The 21,601-nt window shown below is 35.2% G+C and overlaps 1 protein-coding gene across 1 annotated transcript in view; it reads left to right on the top strand.

Annotated features, from left to right (window-relative positions):
• Nucleotides 1-21,601, top strand: part of KAT6A (K(lysine) acetyltransferase 6A) — a 101,340-nt gene that overhangs the window by 64,980 nt on the left and 14,759 nt on the right. The window contains exons 9-11 of the mRNA XM_004682274.2: nucleotides 12,036-12,151; nucleotides 18,891-19,032; nucleotides 20,562-20,723. Coding sequence (XP_004682331.1) covers nucleotides 12,036-12,151; nucleotides 18,891-19,032; nucleotides 20,562-20,723 — 420 coding nt within the window. The remainder of the gene's footprint in view (nucleotides 1-12,035; nucleotides 12,152-18,890; nucleotides 19,033-20,561; nucleotides 20,724-21,601) is intronic.

Below are 21,601 nucleotides of genomic sequence, written 5' to 3'. Positions count from 1 at the left end.
CAGGAGAGGTCTGCCTTGCCATGTGGATCTCCTCCAGGGCAGGCGGGAATCGAACTCATGCGGAAGTGGCTTAAGCTTCTTAGTGCTGTGCTTTAGCCCGCTGCGCCACCAGGGAGGGCCCGGAAGCTCCATTTTTAGCAGTTTGAGGAACCTCCAAGCAGTTTTCTATAGTGGTTGTATTAGTTTGCATTCCCACTAGCAGTGCAGGAGAGTTCCTTTTTCTGCACATCCTCACCAGCATTTGTTGTTGCTAGTTTTAAGATGTGCCATTCTCAGTACAGTGAGGTGATACCTCATTGTGGTTTTAATTTGCATCTCCCTCATTAGAAGTGATGTTGAACATTTTTTCATATGCTTGTTGGCCATCTGCATTTCATCTTTGGAGAAGTGTCGTTTTAACTCTTTTTGATGGGGATGTTTATTTGTTGAGTTTCATCACTTCTTTGTATATCTTTGTGATCAATCCTTTATCACTATTTTTGTGTGAGAAACTTTTTTCCCAATCAGTCTCTTTTGCTGTACAGAAGCTCTTTAACTTGATGTAGTTCCATCTGTTTATCTTTTTTTCTTCACTATCGTTAGTTACATTGGGTGCTGTATCTTCAAAGATGTTACTGAAGTGTATGTCGTGTAGTGTTTGGCCCATCTTTGCTTCCAGGTATTTTATGGTTTCCATTCTTATGTCTAGGTCTTTAATCCACTTCCAGTTGATTTTTGTGTATGTCGCGAAGTAGTGATCTAATTTCATGTTTTTGCATGTAGCTTCCCAGTTTTCCTAGCACCTATTTGTTGAACAGACTTTCTTTGTCTCATTGTATCTTCTTTGTTGAAAGAAGCATTTTTAATTCAGTGTATTTCATTGGTGCCCAGCAGAATTCTTGAAATATATAGAATGACTTTTACATAAAATATTCTTAAATATCATCTTATATTTGAATACTAAACTTAATACTTCTACTTCTGAAGAATTTGATTAGTTTTGTGGGGTTCCAGGAGGTAACAGTATTTTTGAAATCTCTGGACTATTAAAGTAATTTTCTTCTTTGTGTAAAGGATTGAAAGTTATTAAAAATGGAGTAAACTAGGATCAACAGCTTTCTTAACCTTATAAGAACAATTGTTATCCCTAAAATTGTGTAGTAATGACAGAGATGGAATTAGAACTCAGACCTATGTGACTTCAAACCCTGTGTGCTTAGTCATCATAACATCTTGTATTAATTGCCCTAAAAAAATGTTATGGAGGTATCAGAATTATAGGCCATATATTAAGTATATGCAGTGAAAGGTACATATAAAGATAAATAGCAAACAGTGATATAAAGTACCAGTTAATGTTATTCATGGCTTTATTAAATAATATAGACTGTTCCATGTGCTCACAGTATACTAAGATTACTATGGTTTGGTGTAGTTTGAGATGGTCACAGAAGCAGGCTTAAAGGCTGATTAGGATTTAGGTAATTAGAGAAAATGAGGGCATACTAGGTAGCAGAAATAATATTAATTTCAGCTATGACGAAAAAATTAAATACAAGAGGCAGTGTGATATTAGTCCATTAGATCAATAAACATGTGTGGGCTTGCAATGTGCAAATCAAATTATTGAGATGAAGTAGAAAACACAATAATTCCCCATAAAGGTGTTTTATGATTTATATTATAAGATAGGTAGTCTTTGCTTTAGATAGAAGTGTGTCAACAGAAATAATGTGCATCTCAAAATTGATTTGTTCTTAGTTCAGTATGTGTAGGTTTCAGTTAACTTGTAGCACAAAGACTGCCTATAGTATTGTTTGAGAGACAAAACAGTGTGAAACATTTATTGGACAGTGGTAAAGAAAAATAAGTTGAATTACTAATATAGGACTGGATTTTGGAGAATTTTGAAAGCTGGTAATAGAACATTAGTCTTGGCTTGCCAGGATTTTAAGGTATCCCCATGACTGCTCTTTTGTTACTGTTATGAGAGTGATTTCTCCTTTATATTGGTAAAATTAGGGATAAGAGAATGAGTGAGGGACAGTTGACTGACTCCAAACACTTAGCTGTTAATTATAAGTAACATATTAAAGGCTGTTTTAGTTGTATTTTGAATTCATTTGGCAATTTTAGCATAATGTCATTTTACTAAATTAGCATTTAAGAGTGTAGGTACTAGAGACAACCTACATGGCTAATATTCTATCTATACTGACTCACCTTGGTCAAGCAAATCACTTAATAGGTTTGTTGAAAGGATTAAATGAGTTGATACTTTTACAAAACACTTGGACTGTCATTCATGTAGTAAGCGTTAGATAAATGCAAACTTATGCTGAGTATGTTTCAGAAGCAGATAAATAAACAGATAAATAAAAATTTTATCTCTGCCCATTGAGTAGACATTTATAAACAAATAGTTAAAGCCATGTGGTTAGCAATAGAATAGGTACCCTTTTACAATGTGCAGGTACTAATATCCCACATTCAATATCAGTTGCATTTAGAACAACTTTTTTATCATTTACTCCCATTTTCAGATGGGGTTGAAGTTTTAGGAGGGTTATCTTATTTAGAGTTATATTGTTAGTAAGTATCAGAGTTAATATTTGAAACCAGGAAGTCTGACTCTAGATCCTCAACTCTTAAATGCTATTTTATAGTATAATGCTGCCACGGAGATACATGTAAGGTAAGATGAGAACAAACAGGAAGGCATCTGTTTAGGGATGTTAGGAGAATCTTCAAAGAGGAGATGATATTTGATCAGTGCTAAAGTCACAAGTAAGTTTATTACTGGATAAGAGTAGAAAGGCATTTCAAAAAGAACAGCTTGGGTGTAAGAAAACTTGAATGGTTGCAACTGCATTTGTTTGGCTGGCTTTAATGAAGAAATCAGGTTGAAAGGAAGTAAGAACAGACTAGATCAGAAATATCCTATGGTTCATGTTAAGGAGTTGATACTTTTTTATACTATTTTTTAAAGTTCCAGTAGTTCTTTAAAGTAGTTAAATAGCTTTTGGGGGCTTCTGAAAAAATTTTTTTAGAAGATGGTGACATGATTGGTGACATAGTGAGCAAGGAATTGAAAGAAGAGTTGAATAAGAATACCTGCCAGTCTGATAAATTACAATAGTCAGAGTAAGAAGTGTGTAGAGCCTAGATGAAGGTGTAGGAGATAACTAAAAGGCAGAGATTTTAAGCAAGTGTTAGAATGAAATGGGAAAGATACAATGTTGGGTTGAGAGTTGGGGTTGAAGGAGAAGGTGGGACCAAATACCTCAGTGTACTGTTTTGAGTAGATGATAGTAAATATGGGAAGAGGAATTTGTCTGGATAGAAGGAAGAGGCATGTTTATATAAATTGAGAGTTTTGGGAAATCTAATTTAGGAAACACTTGTAGGTTATTGCATGTGTGGATATTGAGGTTAGGAGGGCTTTGGGTAGATTGTCTAGGTTATCAGTGCATAGGTTATAGTTGAAACTATAAAAGTAAGGCTGAGGTTGTTAGCATAGACAGCAGTTCATTTAACAGTAAGTATACTGAGAACTAGTACCATGTGCCAAGTACTAGAAATACTGTAACAGTGAACAAAAGCTTTTTTTCTTTTTTAATGAAAAATCCTTACTTTTAGGAATTTACTGTGTGGTTGAGTTGAGAATGGATAAAATAAATGATCTGCTTGTATGGTAGAGTGTGGAGAAAAAAGAGGGGAAGGAAAGAGAATTAAGAGGTAAAGGGTGGACTTGTGCACTTTAAAATTGTTGGATTAGGGACTGTGTATTTGGCACTTAGCAGAAACCTGAAGGAGGTGATGGAATTATATTTGGGTATCAAGAAGAAAAAGGAGGCCAGGGGTGACCAGAGCTGAGTAAGCAAAGGTGAGAATAAAAATTAGGTGATGAGGACAAAAAGGGAAGAGGAAGGCCCATTTTGTGGGTCTTCCTGGCCATTATAAGGATTATGGCTTTTCCTCTGAGTGAGATAGGAACACCTGGAAGATTTTGACTAAAAGAGTGACATGAACTGACACTATTTTTAATAGGATTACTTGCCCCTGTGTATATTGAAGGGGGAAATACAAAAGCAGGACCAACTTGGGAGTCTGTTAAATTATCCATGTAAGAAAATGATGGTTTAGAATGCAGTGGTGATGGTGGAATTAGAATTCTGACTTGGTTTTGAGGGTAGATCTATTACGATAGAGTGGTTAAAAAGTAAGAATTTAGGATGACACCAGAGCACAGTTGGAGGAGGGAGTTGCTATTTACTGAATGAATTCTTTCATATAAGAGGAACAAGTTTGGGAAAAAGAAAACCAAGGGTTTGATTTTAGACTGTTAACCTTGAGATTTTAAGATATTCAAGAGAGGGCTCTCCCTGGGTGGCGCAGCAGGTTGGAATGTTGCGCTGGGAAGCTAAGCCATGCTGTGGCTGCTTCAGTGCATTTGATCCCTACCCCGGAGGTGACCCACATGGCGCAGCTGATCTCTCCTAACTCGCTCCCCTTCGCAGTGTACTTTGTCCATCTGCCTGTTCTGTTCCCCACTGTTTCTGGTGAATCATTTTGCCCGTATCTTTGGCCTGAACCTCATTTCTGTATGCATAAATAAATTAATCTTTTTTTAAAAAATAAAATATTCAGGAGAGAAGATAATTAGTAGACAGTGGGAGATAAATGTTGAGTTCAAAACTCAGTTCTGGGGTGAAAATTTTAATTTAGGATTAGGATTTTTGAACAAGTTGGTGGTATTTAAAGGAATGAAGTTTAACTGATATTATCAAAGAAGAAAAGAACTTTGAGAAGTCCTTGGATATTCCCACTTTTAATGGTTGGAGAAAATGAGAAGGAATGGCTAATAAAGCACGTAAAAAAACCAAACAAACCGTGGAAATTGGGTGTCCAAGCAAAGAAAATATTTCAAGGAAGGAATGGCAATTTCTCTAAATAGGTCAAGTAAAATGAGGACTGAAAATTGAACATCAGATTTAGTAACATGGAACTGATCTTGAGAAACAGTTTCCATGATGAGAGAGGAGAGAGTAAAAATATATTTGGAGTGGTTTCAAGAAGGAATGGAAGAAGAAAAAAATGGATGTAGAAGTAATGTGTGGCTATTCTTTTGAGGTATTTTGCAATCAAAGGGAAAACAGAGATAGTAGTTGGATGGAGACGTGTGTGGGGAAATGTGTATTTTTTAAATATGGGAGAAATGGCATTTATGTGACAATGTGAATGATAAAATGGAGAAATAACTGATCATGCAGAAAAGAGAAGGGATGTTTTTGTTTTTTTTTTTTTAAGATTTATTTACTTGTGCATACAGAACTGGGGTACAGGCCAGAGGCTCAGGGGCGGCAAGAGGCTTCACCAGAGACAGAGTGGGGAACAGAACAGGCAGATCGACGAAGTACACTGCCGAGGGGAGCAGCGGGCGGGTCAGGAGAGGTCTGCCACGCCATGTGGTCACCTCCGAGGCAGGCGGGGATCGAACTCATGCGGAAGTGGCTTTAGATTCTCAGTGCTGTGCTTTAACCCACTGCGCCACCAAGGAAGGCTGAGAAGGGATGGTTTTTAAAATATAACTTAATAATTTATTTTTACATCATTGTGAGCCTTTTTCCATCTCATTTGTAATCCCCGTGGGCTTCCCATCTCCAAATCACCCATGTGCCATCACAATAGTCCAGTGCACTTCCCTCTCCCCACCATTTTTGATCCCATCCCCTATCCTACCCCCGTAAAATATCTCTGGTATATAGTTGTTCATTATTATTATTATTTTCTCCCCCTGGTCCTTTATACTCCTGCTATGAGTGAAACTATCCATTTTTTCCTTTTCTTTCTGGCTTATTTCACTAAGCATGATCTGAGAAGGGATGAATTTTAAAATAATATCTTTGTGTAGGTAAGAGCATGTAATCTGCATAAGTAGAGCATTGAGACAGTTTTACTCAGTATTTTTTTTTAAAGATTTATTTATTTATGCATACAAGAACTAGGGTACAGGTCAGAGGTGCAGGAGTGAGGGGATTCACCAGAGACAGAGTGGGGAGCAGAACAGGCAGATCGACTGAATACACTGCTAAGGGTGGCAGTGGGTGAGACAGGAGAGATCTGCTGCGTCATGTGGGTTACCTCCCTGCCCAGGGATAGCTTCATAGTGCTGTGATTTAACTTCTTGCACCACTGGGGAGGGCCCATTCTGTAGTCTTAAGAAAAGGCAAAGTATGTGGGCCAGAGGCTTGACAGATGGATATAGCTGTGGAAAGCTTTGAAAAATGCTCTTTCTTCTAGTTTTCTACTGTAGTAAATAGCAAAAGCATCAATTGAAAGTGAAGATGGGGTAAGAAGTGCTGGAGACTTGAGGAGACAGGAGAAAATATGAACTAATCTTTTAAGAGAATAGGAGAGTGAATGGAGTAGGGCAGCATTAAGGGCTATGGGGAAGTATCAAAGTAACTGAAATTGAGACTAGTCAGCATAGTTTGTATTTTTCTTTATACCTGTTCAGATATAGGGGTGATAATTTGGATTGTGTGGAGAACTGAATCTAACCAGAGTTCAAATTTTGTTATTGAATTGTAGAGAGAAGTAAAGTAGGTGAGGATATATGAGGTGACAGTGAAAGACACTGGAATCTAAGCTGGATAATGGGAAGGAGGCTCATGAGGCTCATGAAAGCTGGAATCGTGGATTATAGGTCCTTTGGCAGGAAAACGTAAGAGGCTGACACAGAATCTTAGATTTTACTGATATTTAATGCTAAAGCAAAGGAGACTGAAAAGAAGAACAAGAAGACTTAGGGAAGAAAGAACGTAATCTACAGTCACACCTACAGTTCTAAGATCCAGAGTCCTGAAAACCTAAAAAAAAAAAAAAAACCACTGTGGTAAAATATACATAAAATTTACTATCTTAACCTTTTTTTTAAGAATACAGTTTAGTGCAATAAGTACATTTACATCATTGTACAACCGTCACAACCATCCATTCATTTTATCTTGTAAAACTGGAACTGTCTCAGTTAAATAATAACTCCCTATTTCTCTCTCACTGACCCCAGTGCAGTCACCTACTTTGTTTCTATAAATTTGACTGCTAAGTAGACCTCACATAAATGAAATCATGATGTTCTTTTGTGTCTGGCTTATTTTACTTGGCATAATGTCTTTAAGGTTTACCCATGTTGGAGCATTCTAAGACTTTTTAAGGCTATTAGTATTGTGTGTGTGTGTGTGTGTATGTGACATTTTATCCATTTATTTTTTGATAGACATTTGGGTTGTTTCCACATTTTCACTATTTTCAATAATGCTGTGAGCATTGGTATGTAAATATGTATTCACTTCCTGCTTTCCATTTTTAAAATATCCAGAAGTGAAATTGCTATTTCATTATATGATTCCACATTTGAGTTTTTGAGGAACTATCATATTCTTACCATAGTGGCTATACCAATTTACATTTCCACCAACAATACACAAGGGTTCCAGTTTCTTCACATGTTCATCTTACTCTTCAGTTTTTGTTTTTTTGATAGTAGCTGTCCTACTGGGGGTGAAGTGCTATCTCCTTATGGTGTGTGTTTGTATTTCCCTAATGATTAGTTATGTTGAACATATATTCATGTGCTTATTGCCCACCTGCGTATCTTCTTTAGAGAATGAAAAAATGTAACGAACTTTACAGTAAGATCTTGTTTGCCTAAACTCAATTATTGACAAAGTGAGATCTTAGTTAATATAATGTTTATATTTATTGCTTATCCCAGTTAATACAAATATTAATCTGCTTGCTAAGGAAAAATTAAGTTGTCTGATTATGCAGTGTTGCTCCAGATCCTATTGGGATTATTGATTTAAGATACATATATTTACTCTAATAGTTTTAAATATCAGAAAAATTCAACATAAAACCATTCTGTTCCAAAGGCTTTAGATAAGAGTCCGTGGACTTACAACTTCAAATCTTTGGAAAACTTAAGTTCCAAAAACTTAAGAAAGTTTATGCACACGTTTTTGGAATTCCTAATGTTAATTTGTACTCTTATCTCACTTCTACCTGTTTTGTTCTTTTCAGTGTGTCTGCTTCACTGTTGATACTCTTATCCTGCAGGTTTTTTGCCTTTTGTTCCTCTCTCCCATCCATAAAAGGCATTATATTTTCTACTTAGAGGGGTTGGTTTTGGAGGGTTCAGTGAGTTAGCAATGTAAGGTGCAGAGTCCTGTGTGGTAGGAACTCCACAACTGCTGATTGTCTTTATTCATCACATTCATGCACTCTTCATTTGGGGTCATGTGAACTCATTCTTACATATCTCATCCATCTTGTAACTTTTAATCCCTGATGGATGGAATTAGTTCTTACAGTGTTTGTATGGAAAAGTTCGAATACCAGTAAGATTTCTCTTCTCCCCATATTTCACATTCTCACACTGAGAATAAGAGCACATGGCCTGCTCTCACAACCCCATCTCAAATGTCGTTTCTCCATGGGGAATGGAAAAGGAAGATCAAGGGGGAGCTCTCTAATGAGGACAAGAGGAGGTAGTGGGCTCATCAGCTACTCATAAAAGTTTCATTTTCTAGAATAGGCATATTTAAAGTTACCTTTTGATTTAGCTCAATACTGGTGCAGTTAGTGCTTTCCTGACTATTTTTAAAGTGAAAGGTTCTTTCTGACCTGGAATATATGTCATTTAAAAAAGATTTTGCTGTATTCAAATGAAGAGGAGAGTTCAAAGTGCCCATACCTTGAGTTAAAAAAGAAAAAATATGTTGTGCTCTCGACTATGTTAGCCGCCAGAGCTTTGGAAAGTTATAAATTTAGTGAAAGGATATTTTTATTTTGGCTGAACTCTTTTTAACACAGTTTACAGTTTCACTAGTTATTTCAATGATATAGTAAATCAAGACTAAGATGGAATAGGTTGAGGTTTGGGATATTGATAGCAGGTCTCCAAGTCCCCAGTGATTTTTGGAAGAATAAAGCATATAAAACAAGCAAGGGAGCTAGGAAAGTATCTATTTGATAAAAGATGCACATTAGTTTGCTTTAAAAACAGATGGGTGTTCTAAATGCTATTGCGTAAAATAGCAAACATCAGATAAAATTGTCATATCTGATGCTCATTGATCTACATTAAATAACTAATCAATTTTTGTAAAAATACATAATTGCAGTTGTCGTAAAATGGATCTTTATCTTTTAAAAGATAATTTAAAATCAGTATAAAGGCATATTTCAATTTTGACTTCTAATTTACTTAAATATCAAGATTTGCATGATTAGTATTGCAAGTATTTAAAATAGTATTTACATAAAACTGTCTTTTTTATGCCATTTAAAAGTAGAAAGGGCCCTCTCTGGTGGCGCAGCAGGTTAAAGCACAGTACTGTAAGCTAGCCATGGCCACTCTGGTGCAAGTTCAAGCCCCGCCCCGCGGGTGACCCACGTGGTGTGGCAGACCTCTTGTCTCACCCACTGCTACCTTCAGCAGTGTACTTTGTCAGTTGGCCTGTTCTGCTCCCCACTTTGACTCTGGTGAATCCTCTCACTGCTCATCCACCTCTAGGCTGTACCCCAGTTCTGTAAGCATAATAAATCTTTTTTTTAAAAAGAAAAGAAAAGAAAAAAATAGGAAAAAATGCATATTCCCTTTAAGCTCTTGTCTGTTTAACCCGAAATTACTACTTTTCTCTGTCTAAAATACAGACTGGTTGAAGTAGTCTAATTGTTTTGCAAAACTTCCCGTCCTTCATTGACTGAAAATTTAAAATGACTTCGCAAAGGTAGCTCTGTAATTCATATTTGACGACTTGATTTTGGCAAAGACTGGGTTAATGAGTGATTTAGATAGAGCTGTTGCTTCCTCACTGCATAGAGCCTTTGTTAACTTCTAAATCTCAGTAAAAGGAAACACACTGGCTCATGAGGCTTTCCTAAGGGATTTGGAGGGTGGGTGGAGAACAGAAGTGGATAAGCGCATGTGCCAGAATATTTAACAGTGCAAAAGGGTGAGGGTAGATAAAGGCACTGGGAAAATCTGCTGAGAGTCTACTTTTATACAAATTCTCTGCGGTGATGTGCAAGCAATTATACTGGAACTGGATATCCACTTTCACATCAGGCATTCACCTGGAAGAGCAACAAGCAGTTGATGGGAAAGCTCTCAGACAACAAGCAGTGTCACAGCAGGTGCATGTTTTCAACGTTTGTGAATCCTATTTGATCCTGGTGTCAGGAAGTTAGATTGGTTTTAAGATTTGGTTATTCTGATCACTTATGTACTATTGTTCTTGTTATTTTAAACTGTGGTGATAGGCTGAAGTATATTACTTTATGAATTAGAACTTAAAACATGGAATGTGGTTTTAAGTTGAAGAGTGTTTTTAAAACCTTTTTACAAGGTATTATTTTCATTTTGTGAAATGAGAAACTGTGCTTGTGTATTTCTGTTTTTGCATCATATTTGAAAGAACCCCAGTAATCTTCATGTCGTAACACAATTTATCCAACTAATAGATATTTGTCTTTTGTTGTGAGATGTCTAAGGAAGAGGTTGAGGTTTCAGCTGGCTGTGTTCCAGTATGAAACCTGAGATAAGTCCCTTGGCCTTTCATAAAAGGGTACAGCTAGAAAGACCAGTTTAGTTTTTCAAATGACTTGCAGTGAAGAGGTTTCTTTCTTAAATAATTTTTATAAAAACAATGAATAAAAATCTCTATAATCTTTGAAGTTTGCTTAGAGAGAGAAATAGAGTGTGTGTGTGAGAGAGAAAGAGAAGTGGGAGGGCTTACCTCTAACAGTGGTTTATAATAATCTCTCAGTGGGTTTGATATCTTTTGATGAAGAGTTATGTTACTTGTGTCTGATTAGACTTAAATTCTAGCAAATTCTAGCTTTGTCTTCTATTTTTTTTAGTTGTAAATGTGCTTATTGAGATGATTTCCTATTCATTTTGATTCAGGGTGCTTTAAGTGCTGCTTCTCTCTGAAGGAGCACCCTGCTGTAAGCCTTGTTTTTCTCCCTGAAGGCTGGCAGAGAAGCAGTCAACACACAAAACTATCATTTGTGAATAGCTGAGATAGTGACGATTTTATAGCATCCTGGACATTTCACACCCATGAAGTAGGAACCAGGGCTCTGCACCAGGCATTGCTTATTTTACCGGTTCTCTTCTGGAGAGGGATGAAGGAAGGCTGTTGTGAGAAGCATGTTCTTGTGAAGAGATTGTCATATTTATAGAGAATCTATAGTAAATATTCATATATATAGAATACTAAATACATACATATACATACATGTTGTGAATTTTTTGCTGTATAGGGTACAGAGTGAATAAAAGTGCCCTTGAATTGAAGGTTTTAAAACCAGATCTTTGTAATCTTTAGAACCGCTTATACTTGAGTTGTTGATGTGGAAGTCATATAGACTTAAAACTACCTAATTTTTAGATAATGTAATTCACATTATTGCAGAGATAGGAGGTTCATAGAGATTGTTTTTATTATAGACAGAAGATGAAGATAGATAAAAAATAACACGTGTATATCTGAGAACAACAATTAAATGAAGGGGATTTTAGGAGAAATGTGAAATGAAGACTCATTCTTTTCTACAAGTGTATGTATATACATGTTTAGTAGGCTCTTTCTGTGGTCAGTTGAGAGACCAGACGTATGATCTTCGCAAGCGTGCAGCACTTCTCCCCTGCTTTAAAAATTTATTCTTAATATCCCTAAATGTTGGCCATTTCTCTTTAATAACTGTTGTTAAGGGAGTGAGTTGAGAAATAATCACCATATTATTAAGTAGACACCAACTACATTTGGTTTTAAGATACTTGGCTAGCATTTTTGTTCTACATTTGGGTGCTTTATTTAAAGAATAATACCGCTTATTTCAAAGATGTTAGTTGCTTCTGGCTTTTTTGGTTCACCTGTTTTTCAAGAAGACAACATTTAGATCTAGTTGTTTATGTTTCATTATCTACCTCAGTGTATTGAATCTAATTAACGTTTGTAATTTGTGTTTTGACTGCACAGAAAGTTGGAGTAACTGGTCCCCCTGATCCACAAGTCCGCTGTCCCTCTGTCATTGAGTTTGGGAAGTATGAAATTCATACCTGGTACTCCTCTCCATATCCTCAAGAATATTCAAGGTATGTTTTGAGATCATTACTTCTGTGTTTAGATTCAGATCTATAAGGAACATGGAGACATTTTACTCCAATTCTTTTACATTTGAAGGAAGCTAGTGGCTTTCAATAAAATCTATCAGTAGTAGCTTATTTTGGCAGCCATTTCATCCAGTTGGCTAATTTTTTCTGTAACCTGTACAAAAACTGTTATTTGAAATTGGAAACTTGACACATGGTCAGAATGAAAGGGGAACAGAACAGTATCTTGAGAGAAATTGGTCTTCATACTTCACATTAAGAACTAAAAAAAAAAAAAAAATTGGGCATCCCTGGTGGCCTAGAGGTTAAGTTTCAACAGTGTCACCACGCTGGCCTGAGTTCTGTCCCCAGCCAGGGAGCTGACTACATGGTGCAGCAGATCTCTACTGTCTGGCCTGCCGCTCTCCCTTAGCAGTGTATTCCAATATATCTACCTGTTTTGCTCCCCAGTCTGTCTCTGGTGAATCCTCTAACCTCCTGTACCTCTGGTCTACACCCCAGTTCTTCTATGCAAAAATTAATAAAATCTTTAAAAAGAACAAAGAAGAATTTAGAAAAAGATTTACTTAATACATAAATATAAAGTTGTACTTAAATGTAAAATTACTATTTTAGCAAAATTAGTGAATGGCTTTTTTTCTCCTAGCAATACTTGGAAAATATACAATTACATTTTATATGTATAGGTCAGACTTCCAGATATAAAAATTGATTAGTCACCTTTTAGGGATGAGGGGCAGTGTACTTGGTGAAACCAAATTGGTTTCATGACTCAATTCTGACATTTAGAAGTTATCTATTTAAAAGTTAACCAAATAATCTCTACCTCAGTTTCCTCATCTGTAAAATGGGGATAGTAATACTACTCACTTTATAGAGTTTTTAAAACATGTAAATCCCTTAGAAAATGGTAATTGCTTAATAATGTTAATATTATCATTATTGTTTTCCATTGGGGTGAGAATAAGAGTTGAAGAAAAGTAAGACTTAGTAAAAATATAAACAACAAAAACTTAACACATGTATCATTTAAAGTGTAGCAGTCACATTAATGTTTTCTTAAATCTGTAAATGATTTAATTTGATTCATGCCTCAGTTTCCCATTTAGCAGGGTGTTGTAAAAAATAAAATCTTAAAATATTCTGTGGATTAAAAAGATCTTCAGAGTACCCTCACTGTGTGACTTTTTACCTATCTAGTAACATGCTTCTTCAAAATATTAGCAAAATTAATTCTAAAAATATTAATAAGAGTAAGAATGTTATTACAGATACAGACCTCAGTGACAAAAAAAGAAGAGACGACAAAACTCCAGGAAACTAACACACAAGCTCATGAAACCCAGCAATTAGGAGCCATTAATGTATGGTCAGTCAATCCTAAATACTGCCAGACTGTTAAGCAAGCCTTCTGTTTATATTATGTAGTAATAATACGAGTTTGCAAAAAGAAGGTGAAATTATATTTGTGTATGTGTATATAGAAGAAGGCAGGATATCCCTCAACTGCTTACAGAAATCAGGCATTTGAGGCACTATATTCCTCAGAAGTTTTGTGTAGCCAAGATATTAGATCATCAAGAATAACTATTTTGATGAACTAATGTCCTCACCAGATTTAAGATTGTTACCATTTCCTTAGTTCTTTGCAAATTGTCCAGATCTCAGGAGTATTAAATTTAGGAAGAAAAAGGCTTGATCAGAATATGCGTATCAACTGTTTCAGGGATTGTAGTAAAAGAAAGATTGAAGCTATGGATACTTTGTGTCTTTTCAGGGGGTGGAAAGTAAATTAATGGACTGCAAAAATGAAAAATAGAGAGCTAGCCATTATCAATGGTGAGAATGGAAGCATGAATCTAAAAGGCTTCCTTAAAATGGTGCTTTTTGTTCTTAATTGGTTATCAGTGAACACATCAATATTGCCAGTAGAAAAATAACCCAAAAAGTATAATTGGACTCAGAAAGCAGCAGTTACAATAGAAACTGTGAAATCCACCAGCTTTCTTAAGCAGAATTTGAGGCATTTTCTATACCTTTCTTTTCCAATGTGGTAGAGTCCCTGAATTTTTCATTAGAAAATATCCTGTAATTTAAGTGCCATTTTTCTGTGTAGTCATAATTCTTTGAGTTATAGCTTTAAAAACTATATCTCTGTTTTCAGTGAACTTATTCTATTTTTGAGTGCTTATAAACTTATATAGCAAGATGTCAATAAAGATTTGTAACTAAGATTTGACTAAAATGTTTAGAGGTCCTATGTTTTCAAACACTAAGCCTATATCCTAATTTTGTTAATATTATTCTGTGCTAAATTACTTCTAAATAGTGCTCTTCTTGTTAAAGGTTTTAAATGCTTTTTTAAAAGTCATAGTCCCAAAACTTATAAAAATGGGACATTTGGAGCAAACTAAAAAAGATCGCAAGATGGAAAATTCAAATAGTTGCATATGTACTGCATATTAAGTTATATTGTTTTTCTTACTTTAAGAAATAAAAAAAGTGAAACAACAAGCAATACATTCAAATTTCAAAGCAATTCAAATTTAATTTGAAGCAGTGTGATTAAGTTTCAGACATTGAAGAATATAAACCAGAGTTTATAATTCTGTTTGTCCAGCCATGCCATGTGATGCTCAGACATTGCAGGCAGGCTCATAGAAAACCCTACCATTAAAAACATGACATAAGATGGACTAAAAGCAAGAGTAACCATGAACATGTGATAACTTCTCCGTGAGCTATTTAAAACTTAGCTTTATAATCCCTTTGCCTGTGAGATCACACCGAGATTCTAAACAGGCAAATTCTTATGTAACTGGTAACTTAAGTTTCCTTTTGATCCTGACTAAAGATGATGTAGCTACAGTTACTAAAGAAACAAAACAGCATCCTTAATCTCTTTGCTTGATCATCACTAAATGATGAATTCAGCTGGATAAAGGCAAATAAAAGTATTCATAGTATTAATAATAAAAATAATAACAGTTAACAACTCTTGAGCCTGGTACTTTACGAAACACTGTTCAAATAATTCTTTGAGGTAGATATTACTGTTTTTGTTTATACTCCAGAGCCCAGCAAACATATTTAAGACCATAAAGCTTTTAAATTGCAGAAACAGGATTTAAAACCCATTTTTCTTTTACTATATAGTCATAACCTTCAATCATTGTACATTAGCTACATATATTATTTGTTTCTAAATTGAGCTTACCTAGCTAGTACCATAATCTTTAAGTAATATTTAATATAGCTTTTATTATATTAAAATTTCACTGCAAGTTGACTTAATGTAAAGGACATACAACTGCTACTACTGTCTTGGACAGTGTTCAAACACCAAGAAGGTACTTTATGTAGGAATTCTTAGGAAGAATATCACATCATCCTAGAAGTAAGGAAAGCAGTGCTTCCAAAGCATACATAACTGTAGCTCAGACTTGACTTCATAAGCTGGGATGTCAACATTGTGGCTAACTTTGGAATAAACTTCCAGTGTGGAGGCTATAACCTATAGTGGCTGCAGATCCAAATGACCCTTCTCCTACTTGATAGTTAAGGCCTAGGTGCTGTCAGGTAGAAGCTGACAAGAAGCAGCATCCCAGTATTTTCCATGGCTAGGAGTATACATAATTTCTATGACTATACTTCATTTCATCATCTAATGATCATTTTTTTTAAAGATTTATTTATTTATGCATACAGAATAGGGGTACAGGTCAGAGGTGCAGGGCCGGTGAGAGGCTTCACCAGAGACAGAGTGGGGTGCAGAACAAGCAGATAAACAAAGCACACTGCTGAGGGGTGAGTCAGGAGAGGTCTGCCATGCCATGTGGGTCCCTCTGGGGCAGGCGAGGATCGTACTCATGCTGAAGTGGCTTTAGCTTCTTAGTGCTGTGTTTCAACCTGCTGCGCCACCAGGGAGGGCCCCTAATGATAATCATCTTTTGATGTTTTCTTGAACAACTGGATTACTAGTAAATCTTTAAAAAAAAAAAAAAAAAAGGCCTCCTACCATAGACATTAGATAATAAATTGTAATTTATTTTCATGTCTCCATGGAGAGTACTAAAAGTTGAACTGGATGACTTTAAAAAAATTTTTTTTATTTATTTATATTTATAGAACTGGGGTACAGGCCAGAGATGCAGGGGTGGTGAAAGGATTCACCAGAGACAGAGCAGGGAGCAGAATAGGCAGATTGATGAAGTATACTGCTGAGAGGAGCATTGGGCAAGACAGGAGAGATATTTGCTATGCCATGTGGGTCACCTCCTTGGCCAGGGATCGAACTCATGCTGCAGATAGCTTCTTAGTGTTGTGCTTTAACCCATTGTGCCACCAGAAGGGCCCTGAACCAGATGCTTTTAGCACTAGTATTTATCTTAATCATTAATTTGAGAAGTTTAGTAATCTTATCACTCCTCTGCCCCCAGTCTCCATGTCCCCCCATTCTGTGTAGGTTTCTCAGATTCACATTTTAGGAAATGTTTATTTGTAATACTTAATTTTCAAAGTGAAACTGTGCTCAGCGATTCTTCCGTATCTTTATGTTGAAAGTTGAAATTACTCATTGAGAATTTAACACAGATAAATAAAGGGAAGTTGTGGAACAGTTATGGTAGACTAAAGCCAGCGATTGCATTTACATAGGGAGAACCTCATTCTCCACCTTCCTTTTTAGCAGAAAGTATTTAGTATCTAATCATTGAAAACAGACAGTGTAGGTCACCTTTGAGACTCAGTTAGTATACCTTCCCACATAAGATGATTACATATTGAGATGTGCAGTTTTGGTGGTAAAGAAGGAAAAAGCTATCCTATTGCCTTTATTCCTCTGAGTAGTTGAGGCAACATGCAAAAAAAAAAAAAAACCCAAAGGACTTCTTTCTTTCCTTACTCTTTTTTTTGATGTCAGTTTATGTCAGCCGTTATTTTTACTCAGTGCTTTACTTTGGAATTACTTTTATACTAATGATATAATTTCACAGTGGACTGATATTGGAGATTTTGGAAAACAGTATTGTATATTATGAACGTAAAGAAATATTACATCTTAGCAGTTCCTTGAAACTTTTAGTATTCTGAATGGCAATTTTAAAAAGATGCAAGATTGCAGGCCCTCCCCAGTGGTGACCCACTTGGTGCAGCAGACCTACACTGTCTCCCCCACTGCTCCTCTCAGCAGTGTACTTCATCGATCGTGTTCTGCTCCCCACTCTCTGGTGAATCCTTTTACCGCCCCTGCATCGCTGGCCTATACCTTGGTTCTGTATGCATAAATAAATAAATCTTTAAAATAAAAAGATGCAAAATTGTATAGGAAGAATTAATGCACATTACAAATCTCCAAGAAAGGAAAAATCTATATTACCTTGCACACCCTTATTTGAGTATGAAATACTTGTGCACACAGTGGTTAGTGTTCCATAAATACAGCTTGTGAAAGGCTTCAGTTAAATATGAAATGTTTTCAGATAAATTATAATTATGCTTCAAAAACTGTTTATAAAAGAGCACTTAAAATAGTTGTGATCTTCACACTTTAACAAATGTTAAAGTATATTAATACACACAGCAAATATGTTTTCTTTAATTCCCTGTAATCTTTTAAAAGCATGGCTTTCTAAACTGTGATAGCAGCTAAATAATAAATTGTATTTTTTTTAAATTCCTTCAGCCTTAATACTTATTATGTGAGAGAATATACAATAATTTATTTGGGCTTGTCACATCAGCCAGTATTTTTGCATTGGCAGTTTTAATGATAGTATCAGATCTCAGATTATGAGACATAACCTGTTCTGGGCACAGTTCAGGATGCAGGGAAACCTCTATGTTGTTGCTGTTCAGGATATATAATTTACAGTAGAAAGACCATGTGATCTTCTGGATTTAGACTAAAACATAAAAGCCATTGATTTTTTAACTTACCCTTTCATTGTTTGTCTTGACTAGCTCCTCATAAAATATCTTGACATTATAAGGAAAAAGTCCTGTAAAAGTATGACTAAAATAGCAATACTTTGAACAACTATAAATTAGTGAAAGTGAACAACTGAGAGATTAGTATGAACTTTTACTTCACATGTTGAATAATACGTGTTTGAGTCATACCTTAGTATGCTGACATTTATCCAGAGGGAAAACCAGAATTTCAGGGGTAAAGGAGATAGGAGAAAACATGTTTGATATTATAATTTTATACTTAAAAGATAGTTCAACTCTGCTTTTATGTTACCCAATATGTGTCCATTTTACTCTGCACTGTATACTTAGTGTAACTAGCTCAGTAAGTATTCAACAGGTGCTTATTTCTGAGATTAATGAATGCTTAAGTAAAGGAAGACAAAATCTTCACTTATTGGTGTCTGAATAATGGGAAAAATGGAGAAGAGAACGTGAGATTTTCATGGTTGTCAAACAGGTAACTTTTAAAAAAGATGAGAAATTATTGGCCTAATAGAAAGAATACTGAATTGTGCGTCTTGGGTTTCTCACCCTTGCCCTCCTGTTGTTAATTAGTTGGATACTATTATCCAAATTAGCTTTACTTTTAATTTTTTAAAAGTCTTTCTGTCATTTGATTAATGGGAATAATGATACATACTATATCGTTTTACTTGGTAGTTAATGAGAATCAAAAAAGATTTTTGTGAAAGTTTAAAGCCTTATAAAATCTAATGTCCTTTCTTTTTTGTTTGTTAACTATTCCTAGGCTGCCTAAATTATATCTTTGTGAATTCTGTCTAAAGTATATGAAAAGTAGAACTATTCTCCAGCAGCACATGAAGAAATGTGGCTGGTTTCATCCCCCTGCCAATGAGATTTACAGAAAGAATAATATTTCTGTCTTTGAGGTAAAGTAAAAGATTAGTAGTTGTCTCTTAATCATTTTAAATACAATGCCACCTGTTGTAGCTAATTGTATAACTAGATTTTGAGGGGGAAATATTATTTTACTGTTGCTTTACACTATATGAGTTTGATAACTAAGCTTATATGAGAAGCATATAAGCATATTAGGTCAGTCTTTATGGTGCCACGTTCACAAGTTTGAACATAAAATAAATTATTCTGTATTTCATACAATAAATATTTCATAGAAAGAAAAAGACAAATTATAATATTTTATGTACCACTGAGAAGGAAAAAGTACTGCTTATTATGATTTATTAGGCTCCATTTGATTATAAAGTATCAGTTGTTTTGCATATGTCTAGATGTGATAAAAATTGTTCCTTAGAATCTGTTAAATTATGACATTAAAATTTTAAAAACCCTGTTCTGTTTTGTAGAGGTATATTTAATAGTTGTAGTAAATGTTAATACATTTTCCTGCCTTCATAACGATGTCTGTGATTCTGTATTGGTAGTAGTGGCTTTTAATTTCTTGATTTTAATTCTGTGGTTTGATTGCTAAGCATTAATTGATACCTGGCATGTGCTTAAATCTGTACAGAGTTGCAAAATTATTGGGTTCCACTTGGGGAAGTTTTCTTCATTTTCCCCAAGACTTGACTAGGTGAAGAATAATGGAACTCTTCACCTTGGGGTGGGGAAGAAGAGTTTGGTATACAGTGCTCTTTCAGAATACCCAAAATTATTTTCCTTGAAATTGTTTCTCAAGTATATGTTGCTGTGCATTTTAAAAGAAGTAATTTTAAATTATTTAAATTGTTAAGTAACAATTTAAATGTTAAATAACAATTTAAATGTTATTAAATGAAGATGTTTCCATGTTTAAATGTCTGTGTCTTGGGGAATGTAGGTATCATCTGGCTTTTTCATAAAAGCAAACCTCATGCAACTCTTAAGAGCACAGGGGTAGTATTCCACCACACAGATCTTGGTCAACTGAGTCTAAGAAACGTCTCATTTGCCAGACTGCTACCTACGGTGCATACTTGGTGTTTCCAACAGTAGTTAATACTCCCTCAAATAGCTATATTTGGGGGGTAAATTTGATCACAGGAGTCAGACTTCATTTTTTCTGACTAGTTCACACATGAGATTATAGTTAAACCTTGTTTTAAAAATGCATTTTCAAAGAGGTTGTAGGTAGGTCCTTCTGTTGTTTTAAATACTTCAGATCAGCCTTCTGTATGATTCCTGCAATCTTGTTTTAAAGATAAAAGGTACTTTTAAAAAAATGATCATCACCTCCTTGTCTAGCTATTTATCCTCTGTTGAAGCTTAGTATTTTAGATATTTAGATGTCAATAGCAAGTATTATAATTACGCTATTGCATGGGATAGTTTCCAGGTTCTGTATGTGCTATCTCTGACAACTTCTGTTAGTCTCACTGTGGATACCTAGATTGAGGCATATTAATCTAGATTTAGAGAGATTCTGCTGACTGTTCTGTTCTATTTTTTTTCCCACTAGGTTGATGGGAATGTGAGTACCATTTATTGCCAGAACCTGTGTCTCTTGGCAAAGTTGTTTCTTGACCACAAAACACTCTATTATGACGTGGAGCCATTTCTTTTTTATGTACTAACACAGAATGATGTCAAGGGCTGCCATCTAGTTGGCTACTTTTCTAAAGTAAGTATGTCAGCTTCAAGTTTGAATTCATATGGAAACCTGCAACAGTCATTTTTGGTTTAGGGGGATATTCTTCATATCACCTAGCTTTTTGGAAAGAACAGAAGAAATATTCATAAACTCACCAAGTGCTAGAAGGTGCCTAGTAACATTCAACAGACTATACTCTCTTAGGAACATAGACTGCTGGTTATACTCCCAGAGGAAGTGTTTTTAAATGACTCCTATTCCCCTGCTAATGAGAGATAGAACTTGTGAAATAAACAGTCATTACCTCTCTGAGTTCTTTCTTTCTCATTTTAAATCTTCTCTTTCTAATTTGAATTTTAGGCATAGAAATACTAATAAGCTATTTTTATTAAAAGATGTTTTCTCTTTTACTCTCCCATTCTTTTGGGCAGAAAAAGATTTGTTGTCAGATAACAAAAGATACACTTTTATTTAAGGAAAGCCCATGGTAAAGTCTAATTATATTAAATAGTTAAATAGAAAGCAATAGCTTATAAGAGTTCTGTAAATTAAGTATAACTTAACATATATTCTTGATTTATAAAAATATATTTGCACCAAAGGTTTTGGGACTTTGTTTTGTAATGTTAGGCAAAATCTATAAATAAGGAGGTAGGACTGTGCTCTGAGCACCAGAGTAGGAAATGAAAGAAACTTGAAAGAGTTGACCAATCAATCTTCCCACTTGTAGCGTGTGGCACAGACTCATTTGTAGCTTTGCAGATTGAGTATACCTCATATTCCTCCGCTCATCTTAGGCATTAACATACTGCTTTTGAGTTGCAGGTGGGATTAGATAACATTTTGTTATGCTTTTATTCTCTTGAGATGGTTGCTTTGTAGATAACTGCAATGACTTCACGTTGTCT

The sequence above is a fragment of the Condylura cristata genome, unplaced genomic scaffold (genome assembly GCF_000260355.1).
Source record: "Condylura cristata isolate star-nosed mole 26May11 unplaced genomic scaffold, ConCri1.0 scaffold00014, whole genome shotgun sequence".
Classification (NCBI taxonomy): Eukaryota; Metazoa; Chordata; class Mammalia; order Eulipotyphla; family Talpidae; genus Condylura; species Condylura cristata.
The sequence above is the reverse complement of the archived record's forward strand: the minus strand, read 5'-3'. Positions and strand labels throughout refer to the sequence as shown.